General features: G+C 41.2%; 1 protein-coding gene across 1 annotated transcript in view; it reads right to left on the bottom strand. All coding sequences in view use genetic code 11, as the record gives it.

The window, feature by feature from the left end:
* EGR_01689 (Dynein heavy chain 2, axonemal) overlaps window positions 1–14,289 on the bottom strand; it is a gene marked incomplete at both ends in the record, with an annotated part of 61,625 nt that overhangs the window by 12,842 nt on the left and 34,494 nt on the right. The window contains 23 exons of the mRNA XM_024490938.1: window positions 15–536; window positions 802–1,212; window positions 1,341–2,066; window positions 2,611–2,917; window positions 3,844–4,196; window positions 4,663–4,974; window positions 5,051–5,260; window positions 5,634–5,822; window positions 6,293–6,484; window positions 6,681–6,796; window positions 7,201–7,295; window positions 7,367–7,512; window positions 8,113–8,331; window positions 8,818–9,035; window positions 9,561–9,728; window positions 10,012–10,378; window positions 10,448–10,636; window positions 10,708–11,015; window positions 11,388–11,590; window positions 11,664–11,908; window positions 12,728–13,027; window positions 13,489–13,625; window positions 13,706–14,042. Coding sequence (XP_024354803.1) covers window positions 15–536; window positions 802–1,212; window positions 1,341–2,066; window positions 2,611–2,917; window positions 3,844–4,196; window positions 4,663–4,974; window positions 5,051–5,260; window positions 5,634–5,822; window positions 6,293–6,484; window positions 6,681–6,796; window positions 7,201–7,295; window positions 7,367–7,512; window positions 8,113–8,331; window positions 8,818–9,035; window positions 9,561–9,728; window positions 10,012–10,378; window positions 10,448–10,636; window positions 10,708–11,015; window positions 11,388–11,590; window positions 11,664–11,908; window positions 12,728–13,027; window positions 13,489–13,625; window positions 13,706–14,042 — 6,270 coding nt within the window. The remainder of the gene's footprint in view (window positions 1–14; window positions 537–801; window positions 1,213–1,340; window positions 2,067–2,610; window positions 2,918–3,843; window positions 4,197–4,662; window positions 4,975–5,050; window positions 5,261–5,633; window positions 5,823–6,292; window positions 6,485–6,680; window positions 6,797–7,200; window positions 7,296–7,366; window positions 7,513–8,112; window positions 8,332–8,817; window positions 9,036–9,560; window positions 9,729–10,011; window positions 10,379–10,447; window positions 10,637–10,707; window positions 11,016–11,387; window positions 11,591–11,663; window positions 11,909–12,727; window positions 13,028–13,488; window positions 13,626–13,705; window positions 14,043–14,289) is intronic.

Below are 14,289 nucleotides of genomic sequence, written 5' to 3'. Positions count from 1 at the left end.
ATCACTAAACTTACCTTTGGCTGTAACGAGAGCAGGGCGTCAAATAAAATTTTTGCCTCCTGAATTTGAGAGGCAATGTCAGCATTCAAATGTTGACCAAATGCTTCTGGATGATCAATATTTGGCAACATTGAGACAAATTCTCGATAAGCACTAAGGCTGCCGTCTCGAGGAATGTAGTAGTGGGCCAGAGGGGATAGCTTAAAAAAGGCCTCGTTGATAACGTTCTCGGTAAAATAGCCATTGATGTAAGTCAGGAGCAGACGGCGATCCCAGTCGTCTGTTACGTGACCTCCGTAATTTATTCCGGCAACCAAGTACCGCAGAGCTTCCCATGGTGTATCCTGATACTGATCCAAATAAGTACTCAAAATATTCTCCGATACTTCAAAGTCGGCGTCATTAAATTCGTAAGTTACATTCCAACCCAGCATACGGAACTTTCGACGCTCAATCAGTACGGAGTGGAAGAAGCAAAGGCAAAAAAGCAGTTTTTTGTACTTCTCTGGTTTGGTGCAGGCAGAAAACTGGTCCTCCTGACAAGTAAATGAGATGCAATCGCTTATAAAGCTCTAGCTTAACCAATTAAAAGAAAATATTTTGTGGATGAGCAAACGCGTCTGCGCATTACTTTACGATCCTCTCAGATACCGCCGATCAGGGATGTCAAACTATGTGATTTTGAAGTACCTATCTTCAATAGAAGTAGTTATTCACTAGTATAAGCATAAACAATTTCGTAGGGACTATGATGAAACGATAACAGAATGGAAGACCTGATTAATATGAACTTGCCTTGACGATTTGGTAAAGCCGTTTCATGTTGGCACGCAGACCTTTTGGCGGTTCAGTGGTCATTTTGATGCCAGCCTGCAGAATGGAGATGGGGAAGTGAGGTGTGGGACTGGAGGAGAGCCAGAGACGAAATTCATTGTGCGTCTGCTCCCCACCCATCTGTTCCACCAATTTGTCTAGCTGCGGCATCCACGAGAGTGAGAGGTGGCAGTTGGCCAAGAAGACCCAATTACCGTTGCGCATGGCCTCCTCTATCAGCCGCGTGGCAATTGGGGCCTGGCCCTGGCCCAGTGAGAGCGCGTTGAAGCGTTTCCCCATGCCGCAGGCCTCTGCCATTTGCAACAATCCTCCGGTCGGATCCACTCCCGGCGACAGCACGAATATTAGAGGAGTTCTGGCCGAACTATCTTCCACCACCTACACTCAAACGTCAAATTACTCAAAAACATGTCCAACCATAGTAATTTAGGTCTAAAAGCCGACATTATCCAGTGCGATACAACAAGTAGACTAATAAAAAGGGAGTATACAAAGTAATGACGTACATTTCTCATGTCAAGTACGGGTGGTTCAACAAATTGCTTGCCGATGTTATTGGTGATGAAGGCTGTGGCACAGAACGTCACGCGGTCAGGCCTCAACGAGCGCACGATGAGCATTCGTTGAAACTCGTTGGTCAAGCTCTCCCACTCAGCTGGTAGTTTCGTGTTTTCAGGCTCATCTGAGGTGTACCAAATGTGCCAGTCTCTAGGGTACTGCTCAAACGAAGTGACAATGCCGCGGTAGTTTGCCAGTTTGTTTAGTTCGGTTACATTGTCCCATGAAAGACTAGAGAGCCAACTGGGAACGGGATTGTCCATCTGGTGGGCCCTATCGAGGACAATGCCACCGCGTAGGAAGAACATATACTCCTCTAAGTTGAGCTTACTCATCTCCTCCAGGATCTTGATACAGATCTGGAAGGAAAAGAGCAGCTTGTGTCTTTCAAATAGACCACGGCAAGTGTAACGATACACAGCGTAGGTATGGTGTTTGTTGAGATTCTCGATTCTTTCACTCAGGCGAGGAGAACGCTGGCTTTTCTCTATGCTGAGAACAAAGAGGTCGATATAAGCATCCAGAGCAAACTGATACATGGGATCTATAGATCCGAGGTCATTGAGTACGAAGAATAGGATGGCAGCTCTTCTTGCGCAAGGTCGGTAACCATCGCGAGCTGTATCAATCTGAACTTCTGTCCTTTCGGATATCGAGAGGAACTCGGTGACCTCCTGCAAGATAAAAATTACAAGTGATATGAAGGTGAGCCGACATAAAAAAGCCGCATTTTTCTACTTCCTATCCTGATTCACGCTCTATAAATTTAACTTCCTCTACGATATTTTAAGCAAGTCTACAAAAAAAACCAAATTACTTTGTAATAAGGTGATTTGTATTCTTTCCACTCATCTCGTTTCAATTGACGTCCATCTCAAAAAATGTTTTTAACTAAATGGTGGGAATATATTTTAAATCATCTCTGTTCTTTTAGGGCTTGGGCAAAATATGCCTAGCAATTTGCATGTATACCAGAGCTACTGAGCGCTGCTCCCTTTTTTAAGAGTTTTAAAAGAATTCTAATAAGGTGTCTACTGAATGCATAATAGAAACCACGCGGATAACTGCCTTTCCTTGGAATAATTAGGCATATTAACGCTCGGCCATGTATACCAAATTCAAGGTGGTGTAGTAGTTCATAGGAAATTTTTTTACCAGAAGACGAGTTACTCTAACCATAGGATTGCATTTCATCAAAAGACTACAAAGAGAACCTACCACTGACGTCACTTTTGAGGTCTGAAGTGTCAAGAAGAGACCTTCGTCCTCAAGCAGAGAGCCTTGAATCTCGTTCAAGAGACGCAGAAGTTCATCCTCCAGCTCCTTCAACTTTTTCTTCCCGTTGGCGATGCCAATCACTAAACTGTCCTTCTGCTCCTCTAGCTCTGGCTTCTCCTTGCGCACCACGATGCCTAGCAACTGCGCCTCCAGACCCTCTTGCATTACAGCAAAATTCACCACCGTGGTCTTTGTGCATATCTCGGGTGCGTAGCGCGGATTTGACAGTTTTGTAGTCAAATAGAATCTAATAAATTGGGATTAATAACAATCCCTTTGCCAAATACGGTACGCAAACAACTACCACAAACGTGTTTTTTTACGGCACAAATATGCGTGGCAGTAATGACGAAGATTCCTTTAAAATTAACATGCCTCTGTTGTTTACCTAGATAATAAACTGTTAGTAGAAAACTGTATGGAAATAAACTTGGTAAGGATTGCAAGGATTTTGTGCAAAGATTTTTTTACACCAATAAACGTTAACCCTCTTTGCCTCCTCCTACTTCCTGCGGGGCAGTCGAGACGCACGGGGCTATGGATATATGTATGGCTAGATTACAACCACGGTTCAGGAGACCGGACCTCCGCAGCGGATTAGTCATCTGTGGCTGTGTACGCCGCACAAGGCACATGCGTATACAAACAGTCTCTCCGTAAGGAGCCGTCTTCTCTACGATCCGACTGGTAGGGGTACAGCACTTCTAGAGCTATTTGCCACGGCTTATGTCCCATTTATGTAATCCACTGACATGTCGTAAGTGGAAATTATGCTGATTGCTATAGTATTGCCACTTGGCCTGGGTAAGGTAAACGAACAAGCAGGACCTTGAAAGTCCTATATTCAGCTGATGTGTTTTATTTACCATCCTGTTTCATCAACTGGAAATTACGCTCCATAGTTGTCAGTTCTAAAAAGATCTTAAGGAACTCTTGAGGATTACAGAAAAGTCTGACGGGAAGATAATAAATATAAATAAACAAATTTAAACTTTGTACTTTATATAATAAATAAAAGGGCGATTTCTTAAGTATAATCTCAAAGATGTTAAGAAAGTCCTCAAGGGGGTTAAACACGATGAAAACAACAATGATTCTGTAAATTATGAAACTGAATCACTCCTTTTTCCAGATTTGACCTGGGAGACATGGTACATCGCTGTCAGTGCTCACCTAAAATTACTATTGTACTCTACCTCCCTGTCACCCAGTCGTATGATGTCAGCTCCTCCAACTTTCATAAGCGACTTATTTAGAATGGGGTCCAGACCGGGATCAAGGGTCTCCAAAATGTTCTGAAGAAGAACTGGCCAACCAGTTGCGATGGCGCGTTCAAGTATCTGCATGTAGTTTCGCATCTGCAGGTCGATCACCTGAAGTTGCGACCCCTCCATCGACTTGACCCAATTCACTGCTTGGCATTGTGGATCGATCATGAGCGGCCATCTGGAGGCTCTGGAGACAATGACTCCGTTATCCACAGAGAAAGAGTCTCGAGGAAGGCCTTGGATATTCCAATCCCGAACCTTCCAATAAAAGCGGTAAATGTATAAAAACAGCTGTTGCATTGACTCACGGATTTTTATCTTACTGAATCTTGCAGTTTTGTAATCCAACATCCGTATTTGTTGGAAATAAAATGGATAATCAAAATGAATCTTATGACAAGAAAGGTAAAAAAACTTGAACTACACTCGATTTTTAAGACCCAAATACTTGTCGTGCGGATGACAACATAATGACCAAGGAGATAAGCAGCAGCTAAATTTGTTATCACATTCGTGAATTACAGAACATGGTCAAATAATTTACATTCACCCTACTAGGCCCTTGATGTGCAAGATTCTATCCTTATAAAAGACATAAATGGAGGATTACCTAACAAAATAACTTTCCAAAATGATTCTAAGTGACCCATATCTATTTCAGTAAAATTAATCCTTCAAATTATTTACGACTTGCAGTAAAGAATAAAAAGATGACAAAGCTTACTTTGGAAGGATCTGAGAGGAACTCGGTGAAGGAATAAGGAGTTGATTTAGGAATTTTTTCCGTCTCCACAGCTCCGGCCCAGGTAGAGACCAATTCCTCGCGATATTTTGACAGGAAGGGACCCATGTAGGAGATGAATCCGGCTGAGAGGAGACAGTCGCCTGGAAGAAGTCCGATCCTGCGCTCGAGATCGGCCACTGTCTGAGTCCAGCGTACCTTCTCATCGGCCAAGCCATCTACCAACATTCGTGCTCTTTCGAGCATCCTCTCCAGCGCTTCTGCCTTGCGTCTCAATTCGTCTTTCTGTTCCATCTACGGAGTTCGGTGAACCCTGGCGTTGAGTTACGATGGTCGAGAGTGTTGAAGAATCGAGTGAAGAAAACCTCACCTTATCATTATATTCCTGCTGCAAACGGGCCATTTCAGCCATAAGAGCATCGAGTTTTGCTTGAGCTGCTGCTAATTGAGCCCTTTTTTCGGCCAAAATAGCCTCGGCTTGCAGTAGACGCTGGCGTTTGGGCTCTACGTAACGATAAATACGACCGTACACCTCCATGGCCCTTACCCACATACACAATGACTTCGCAGCGAAGGAAACCTAAGGTTCACAAGAAGAAAAGTCTCTAGAAACATTTAGCTTGGCTAACTTTTATCGGCGTAGACCAATTAAAGTGAAAAACTGCAAATAATAAGCGGATATTTATTTAATCTCAATAATTTCTTTTATTATCAGCTGAAATGGCACTGACACGTTGATAGTCTAATCAGCTTCCCGAAAAGATAAGATTACGGAGTTTTCAGGCCCTTTCAGCTTTATCAGTTAATGTTTGGAGTCAAGCGGACTCCCGCCACCTACATTCCCTTCATAATGGCGTTATTTTTACTTTAAAGAGACACTGTCATGATATTAAGATTACTAATGACACGCATATAAATTTACAAGTAAAACGCCTAGATTTTAATTTGCTCACCTTTCCTACGACTTCGGGTATAAAGTCATCTTGCGAACAGTAGGCGCTGATTTTCTTAAGTGTCTTATCGCTTATATGGTCCTTATCAAAGTTGACTAGCTGGCTGATGAAGTCCTGCTCCCCCAGGTGCTTCTTAGCCTCCGTCCATGTGGGAGGCGCCTGCCGCAGGATCATTACAGCTTCCATCACCTACAGCAATAACAACATCAACACCGGTGAATGCTCGCCTCATGGTTATACGGCATCAGTTTTACCCATTTGCAAAACTCTAGGTTGTTATGGTGTTATGGTGCCGTCGATCTCCAGGGGGAGACACAAGTACCGATTCTCCATAAAACTTTTCCTCTATAATCCCCATTTCAACAGCGAACCATACTGTTAACAACTCAGTACCATCCACTTGAGGCTTTAAAATCTAAAGCAGACTGGCGAAACAGAAAACGTGCCAGCTGTCAAGTGATGTTTGTATATATTATGACCTTCTATTTTACATGGCAAGACGTATATTTACTATTAATAAAACAAGTTATTTGGTATTATAAAACCGCAATTTCAAAATGTAGTTTAGGAAACATTTTGACGTCAAGAGGCCGTCTTCTTCAAGCATGTTGAGAAGGCGACAAGTCTAAAGCTCTTCTAGGAGGGTTAATAAATCCTACCTTTCGGACGAGGTGGGGAGGCTGACCATAGGATTTAATTTCTGTGATGTCTTTTTTATTAAGGGCTTCTAACGCTGTGATGGCGGCCTCCAGGGCTGGCATAGCTTGGACCAGATCGGCTTGGGCTACCTCGGCCATTTGAAGGCACTTCGCCTCATCCACTTTTATCTTTTCTTTAGTGAGCGTTACCGACTATATTGGGAGAAGATACAGCAAATTTCAAACATGATTAAAGATATATTTAAGGGGTAATAGAAAGTACAAGGTAGAAGTTAAAAATGCATTACTGAAAAACATTTTCAGCTCTTACATCGAGTAGTTTGGTTGAATGTTGGCTAAACATTTGTTTTGTTTGGGTTTACTATTTGATCAGAATTCAGTTTTATACCTTCGTTTGTTCATCGGCTTCTCGTCTCTGTTCGACCAAGATAATCAAATAATCATCACACTCCTTCTGGAAGACGGCCACCTTTTCCTTTGCTTCACTCAGTTCAATGGACATTTCTGCACAAGTAAGACACAAATGGCTTTTAACTTGAAAATGAAAATAACTTTCTAATAATAGCCAGCACCATTAGATAATTCAAACATCCAAATCCTCTCTTTTCCAAGAGGTCACAACAGCACCAGAATAATTCCCTTAAAGTGTCGATAGTGTGGAGCTGATGTTCTGATAAGTAATTATCACTCCCTTTTGAATAGCAATAGGAGCTCAAAGATTTCAGCTGTATATTCAATTTCACTTTGAGCTAGATAACTGTTTTGGGTTTATTTAAATTTTTTTATTATCGTCATCAGTTTAATAAAGCGGGGACTACTACCCATTTTCAAATCTATTCGCGCTGACAGGCAGAAAGTGGAACAGTCTTTGAAGGACAAGGAATTATACCGTCACAAGAAGTACCAACCTTCAACTTTTGTCCGTGTATCGTCAATTTTTCCTAAACCGCTCCTCAGTTTGTTCGCCCAGTCACTGAGCTCCCTCCGCTTCGACCCCAGCATCCTGACAGAAAATATCAGACTTGCTGATGCATAGAAACATGAACAACTCAGTCAGCCTCCAAAACCACTCACTTTTTGTAGCCTGAAACGAGTTCGAGGTAGTTTGTGGGAGTCACATAATTTCGCCTTCTCAACTCATCCATCATTTTCTCCGACATTTGAGTAACCGAGTTGTGCATTAAAGCAAACACTCGCGCTACACCTGATTTCATCTTTGCCTATAATACCACATACCAAGTGGTAATATGCATATGTAAACGGTAACGTCGCTCGTGTTTCCTCTGGGCAACACTTTAAGTAAATACCAAGTCAGCAAGCTTATATGCTTCAGTAGTTGGATGCGTCGACTGCACGACTTAGAACGAATTGCCTTTTTATCGCTCAACTTAAACTTCCTATAACAAAATATAGTTTCATACACACTGTAGACTTGAGACATTCTCATTTTGGTGTGGGTAAAGGCATTGATCACTTTAGTAACCTCCCCTAAATTTGCCCCAAAAATGGTTTCGTTTTCTCATTAGCTTAGAAAAAATGCTTGTTACGTAAGTGAAAAACAAACAATCCATTCACAAACAAACTTACGCTGATTCGAAGGGCCTTTGAAAAAAAAAATAATAAATGAGATTGCATTTATTATTGCATCCGGCAAATTCTCTTATGCTCCTGCAAATTATGGAAAAGATGAATAAGGTTATTTAAGCGTTCCTGATTGCTGAAATCAACCAGAGACTGAAGGGAAATAACGTGTGCTCAGTTTTTTATATGATGTGGAGGAGATAGGACAGTGATTTTTGAATAGTTCACCGACGACTTACATCTTCATTGCCATGAAGGAGGTCAAGGTCACTCAGATACTTAGTAGCCACTTCAAGAAGAGCTTCATTTGGCCACTCGCTAAACCAATCGATCGTGGTGCAGTTCACGAAGCCTGGATACATTCGCATACGATCTCTGAAAGGATCGCCGATGGGACTCATGCAGAGGACAATGTGCAGGTTGGCTCGAACTCGCTCGATGAAGTACCTGTAAATCGACTACAAGTAAAGGTAAGTATGATACCATTGACCTTTTGAAGTGACTATTATGGGGATAGGACTAGTATGAAGAAATTACGGTAAGATTCTCACATTTTTGCAGCCTACAAAGATGCGGAAGCACTGATAGAGTTGAAATCATTTAGCAGGATTCCGGTTGATGCTTTTGCTGGTGTACGGCTGTATCAAAATAGTCTTAAAGCGTAATTTGTAAAATACTATCCATTCATCAGCATCAAAAAGCTGTAATTGATAAATTTGCACGAAACACTGACTTCTTCATTCAAGAATGCGGATTTTAAGTAATATAGGCTCAATGTCTTAAAAATGCTCCACAAAACCATCGCCTAGTTCCTTTTCAAGAGTTAAATACCCCCAATGCTCTAGCGCAAAACTATGAGGAGAAAAGGTAGTCTGCAATATTTTTGGGAAATATTTTGCAAATATATCCTTCCGCGACTAGCTGATAGCTTTGGTGATGCTAACCTGGGGTGATTCATCCATGCCCTGCTTCTTGGCCTGATCAATGATGGCGTTGAATACTTCTTCAAACTCATCAGCTTTGAAGAGATTAGGAACTTCACCTGAGCTCAACATATTGTTTATATCTTCCAGAAAGGCCTCTTCAGTGACATGGGTGTCCGAGAAGAGAAACAGCGTCGATTGACACTGGACTCCAGTTTGACGGTAGAGCCTCTTTAGGTCTATGAGATTTGGGATAAACCGCCGGTTATAAACTTCCAAGTCACCAGGATTGGAAGCTTGATACAAACTTTCGTGCACTCAGAAAGTACCCATCTCTATGCCTTGCATGAGTGATGATTTTAGCATTTTAAACTTATCGGAGGATTTGAAGTATTTAGTTAAAGTATCTAGTAGTGCGTGTTTACACATCATTTTTTCATGCAAGACTCCATTGTTTATTTGCAAACCATTCTGTGAAGCCTTAGAATAGTCTCCTGGCCTTTGACAGTGTGTAAATTTGTGGTTTTATCAATTTTATTGGATACTTTTAAACTATATCATTTACAATAAACCATTGGTCTCGTCATATTTCATGAGTAATAATAAGTGGTAAAAGAAAACAAATTCAAATCAGAAAAAATGTACACTATTTGATAAGTCAGTTTGTGAAAAGTGATTAGCGTTCTTCTTCCTAACTACGTAATTAATAAACACTTTCAATTTTCATAAGTCTACATTTAAACAAATGTAGCTAACGGCCTTACCCTCACGAAAATCGGCCTTTTTATAGTTCTTATTCACTTCTACGCTAAAGACTTTGTAGCGACAGATGTAACCGGCCAGTTTTGTCACGCTGTTCCGTCCACTGCCACCAACGCCAATAAGCAACATATTGCCTCGTGGTTGACTGATAACACGAAGAATCTTGCAGGCTGCAATCAGTGCATGCAAAATCTCATTTTTACTTTGAATTATGTAAGCTGTCACGCTTCCGTCCTACGTTATCGCATGTTGTGACGCACGGAAGTAATATTTTCAAATGGCTCCCAGTTCTCGTCACATACACTCTTACCAAAATAGTAATGAAGTTCAATATGGTATAATTAAGGTATAAGAGTTTATTTTAATGACAGATTTTCTCAACCGAATAATTTTACTAAAAAAACCGCTTTAGTAAAATGCGCAGAAAGGCATGATAGGCACAATTTAGCTCACTATGCTCTATGGCATCCTTGAATAGCACAAGATCCATCGGAACAATGCCAGGAGAGTCATTGTACTCATTGAGGAACTCAAATAGACCCTCGCGTAGACGGCCAAGGTCCTGAATATCCTCATAAATCATATCTTTGTTTAGTACGTCCACGAATACGGGTGAACTTCTTGACGGACAGAGGTTGTGGAAAGTTTGATCAAAGTACTGAGCCAGCTTTTCACCCATAATCTCAATAAACTGGGCCATATCTTTGGCATTGATGAGACGGTCGGCAAACACACGAAAGCTTTCGTGGATCCACAAACGTAGCATTGCAGTCTTTGAATCAATGGTGATCTTGTTTGCTCTAAGAATACCTTGACAAATCTGCAATCAATGCAAAAACCATGAATCCAAAAGGTGCACTTGAAACCTAGGTAAAAAGATACTACGCACTTTAGATATATCACGAAGATTAAATAAATAGTGGATTCGTGTTGGAGTCGGTAAAAACTTTGCCACTATTGAATTGTAGAACGAGACGGTTGCATCCGTCAGAGTATCACCCATGGACTTAACCTCGTCCTCAAAGTTGGCAATTTTCTGGTTTATCATGGTACCGAAGATCTGTTTCAAATTGGCATCCTATGTAAGGACACAAAAATCTCGTTTAGTGCACAATTTGAGTGGATCGAAGGACTGTTAATGGTGTTTACAGTGGGAAAAGTGACGTTGATTTGGTTGAATCGGGATTGGAGACGCCGAGAGATGGACATTCGACCACCCCCAGGAGGTCCCATACCACCAAGGAGGAACATCCTTTGCACTCGCTTGGGCAACTGCTTCGCCCGATCGTACCAAAAGCCGTAGTCAATCCACTGGCGAATCAACTCCAGCGGCGGCTGGGAACCGAACTCATCCTTCACAGGCATGTTTAAGTCGTCCATAAAGGTGACCATTTTGGTGCCTCTAGTCGGTACATACGTGCCCTTGGTTCGTTTTTCCACGCGCGATTCAATTATGTCTTGAACATTATTTGAAGAGGTCTAAAGGGATAATGCAGTTTTGATTTTGAATGCCAATTTCGTGTGCACCAGGTTGTTTTTAATCGTGTGCTCATCCATGCAAAATATGACCTAAGTGTTATACCAATAAAATCTTAAATGGTTTGTTGTCCGTGTATCTGTTATGTGTATCTGCGATTATTCGATGGCCGAAAGTTACTAATACATCTCGAACCTATGAAGTGTTCGCGAGATTTCGCACTTTAGTTAATAGTTTGCCTTTGGGATCTAACCAACTTTGATTGCTTGTTTGTAAAAATAAAGCATTTAAAACACATTATTAAAACTTGAAATATATGTGAGTCTGCACATTAGGACTAATAAAATTAGACCTGCCTGTGCTGACATATTAATGATGAGGTAAGTCCACGATTCCTTGTCAAGATTGAAAAGAACGTCCTGAGCAATCGAGGTTTTTCCCGTCCCAACTGGTCCAGTTATGAGAACCGGGCTCCGTCCAGAGACAAGTGCATTCACCAAGTAGTTGTAGCGGATGGTATCGACAGTGGGTACGAGAATCTTGTAGAAGGGTTGCCTACAGTGCCAGAAGCCGATATTGGTTAGACCAGATAAAACTTGCTGAGGGGTGGTAAAAGGTGGCAACTTACTCGGGATCGTACTTCCAACCACCACGCAGTTTCTCTTCCCAGTGTATCCAGGCTCGCGATTTGACATCAAGGAAGAATTCAAAGATGGAATCCTTGCTGGGGAAACTGCCATCAATCTCACGGATGTAGGAGTCTACCTTCTTGCGTCCATCCTCATCAACCACACAACACACTGACCAGATCGTGCAAAATTGGAAAAGCATCTCGATCAAGCGAGTGTACAGATCCAAATCGGACACGTCGAACTGAAAGTTTGTAGACAAGTGAATAGGTGAAATCGTCCTCATACAAAAGCCAATTTTTATTAGTAATAAAATGGCATCCGAAGGTTTGGTTAGTTAAATCCATAAATAAACACACGAATGAAGCTTAGAGGATTATAGTCTACTTTGGCAAGGCATAAATAAAACGTTAAGGGAAAATTATTTCGCAAAAGAGAACCTTTACTTAAGTCACGTGACCATCGTGTTATGAGGCATTTATTACATAGGCCTAACTTTTCAAATAATTACCTTACCACTATGGAATGGACATGCTTTTGGTTGATTGAATAAGACTGCAAATTGGTACTGAATTTCCACAAAGAGGATTCTGCAAATTACCCTGAAGACATAAACCATCTACTTGAAGCCTTCGGAATTTAAAGTAATCAGGTTACAACTTCATTTCGGCTTAAATTTTCCTAAATTTACATAATAAGCTACTCCCATTGCTCGCCTGCCATCGGCTCTTACACTTTTTCCTATTCAAAATGATGTGGATAGGTCAATGGAACTTTGTCTTCCAAGTTGTTAAAACTTATTTAGCCATGCATTCTCTTAGGTAGGTAGAATTTCTTTTCAATCGGAGGTTAGGCTTTTCATAAAGGTTAGCCCACTTCACAGTAGTTAGGTTTCTTGGAGATACCATATTTTAAAACGATGTTTTTACCTTGCAATAGCTGTACAACCATTGTCTCATTTTTTCGAGAAAAGAAAAACAACTCTATTCCTTCATATGCTTAATGGCTGATTGTAATGCAGACAATAACCTAAACATGATACTTTGATTATCACCTGACCCACCTCGCTACCATCGCTATAAATAACATCGAACAGGCGACAAAGACTGATGATAAGGTTGGTCTCGCTGACAGGAATGAGCTTGTTGCAGTTATTCATTGTGAAGTCGAGTATTTGGGGGATATCCCTTTCGAAGAGACCAGTTAGTGTGGTTACTAGGATCTTGGACTCCTTGTTGGCCAGCCAGGAGTTGACGTAGGGCCACCAACCAAGGTCCATCACGTCGTTGTAGACCATACCAGCGCGTGATACTGTGGCCGGTGAGGCCACTGCCAAGTCCTCCACTTCGAACAGCAGAGATACCTGCGGTTGGATACAACGCATCACCCATTTTGTGTATGAACTACCGCACCTTTAACTCAAAATGTGCGTATCCGCGGGTACAACGTGTTGAATTTTTACCGACAGTATAATCCAAATTAAAAGGCCACAAGAGCATGAACCAGTTCTGAGTATCCTGGGTAACACCGACTCATGTAAATTTGAAAATTTAATCCCATTTTAATCCATTACGCAAGAACTGCCTCAAAAATTAAACAGTACAGTCCTAGTTTGTTATTTTTTTTACTAGCCTTAACTTTAGCATTTGAGAAGTGGATATTTCAATGTGATGCAACAATTTCATTTGTTAATAATTTTAGCTGAATTATACACTCGTACATTGCACGAATCGTGTAGTTATCTGGTCAGTGATCTGAGTACGTAGTAGAGATTTCCCTGTAAGTTGACTTGGGTACTATGTGCAAACCACATGCAAGACTGACCTGATCAGGCATAGAGATTCGCTCTCCATTAATGAGGGTCAAAATTTTATTATCATCCATGACAGAGTTCATGCTTTCAATCCATAAAGCATCCACTGGACCATCAAAGAGAATCCACTTGTAATCAGGTTTTTCATCTATAAATAGTTTGTTATTAGTTTTTGATTTGTAGATATATTCAATTGATATCAAATGCGTCACGTCCGTAATCCCTTACCAGCGCAAGCCTGACGCATAAGACTTGAAAGTATACCGTCACTCCACTCATTTGTTGAAATATTAAATTCACCATAGAGTTCTCCAAGGGATATGGCCTTCGGGTTAAGAGGATAATCCCAGACCCGGTAGAATCCTTCATATCCGGCCTCCATCATCTTGCGCTGAGTCAACTGTAGAACCTTCCACGTGGCCGATTTGCCTGATAAGGTTTTTCCAACAATCATGACCGAGTGGCGAGAACTCTGTGTCTCGTAGAGTTCAATGACCTTGGATACTGCAAATTTTGTTGCTTGTAACCTCAATTCCCTAAAAGCCTCGTTAATTGCGTTCCTCATCTAGACGTAAGAAGGAAGAATTCGGCATTTGTGACGCTTATTATACCTTTGTGATTAGTTAGCATCAAGGATTTTCACTCTCTGCAAGTTTTAAGGGATTAAGACTGCATATCTGATGTAATTAGCTTGAGCACTTTTGTCCACCCTGTGAATTCACAATTATTAATTTCAAATACAAAGGATTATTATTTGTGTAACCAACTTATTTTCACGATTTGCATGGCAAACCTCAAAATAAATTGTATAG

The sequence above is a fragment of the Echinococcus granulosus genome (genome assembly GCF_000524195.1).
Source record: "Echinococcus granulosus chromosome Unknown EG_S00006, whole genome shotgun sequence".
In the NCBI taxonomy this organism is placed as follows: domain Eukaryota; kingdom Metazoa; phylum Platyhelminthes; class Cestoda; order Cyclophyllidea; family Taeniidae; genus Echinococcus; species Echinococcus granulosus.
This window is presented reverse-complemented; position numbering and strand designations above follow the sequence as displayed.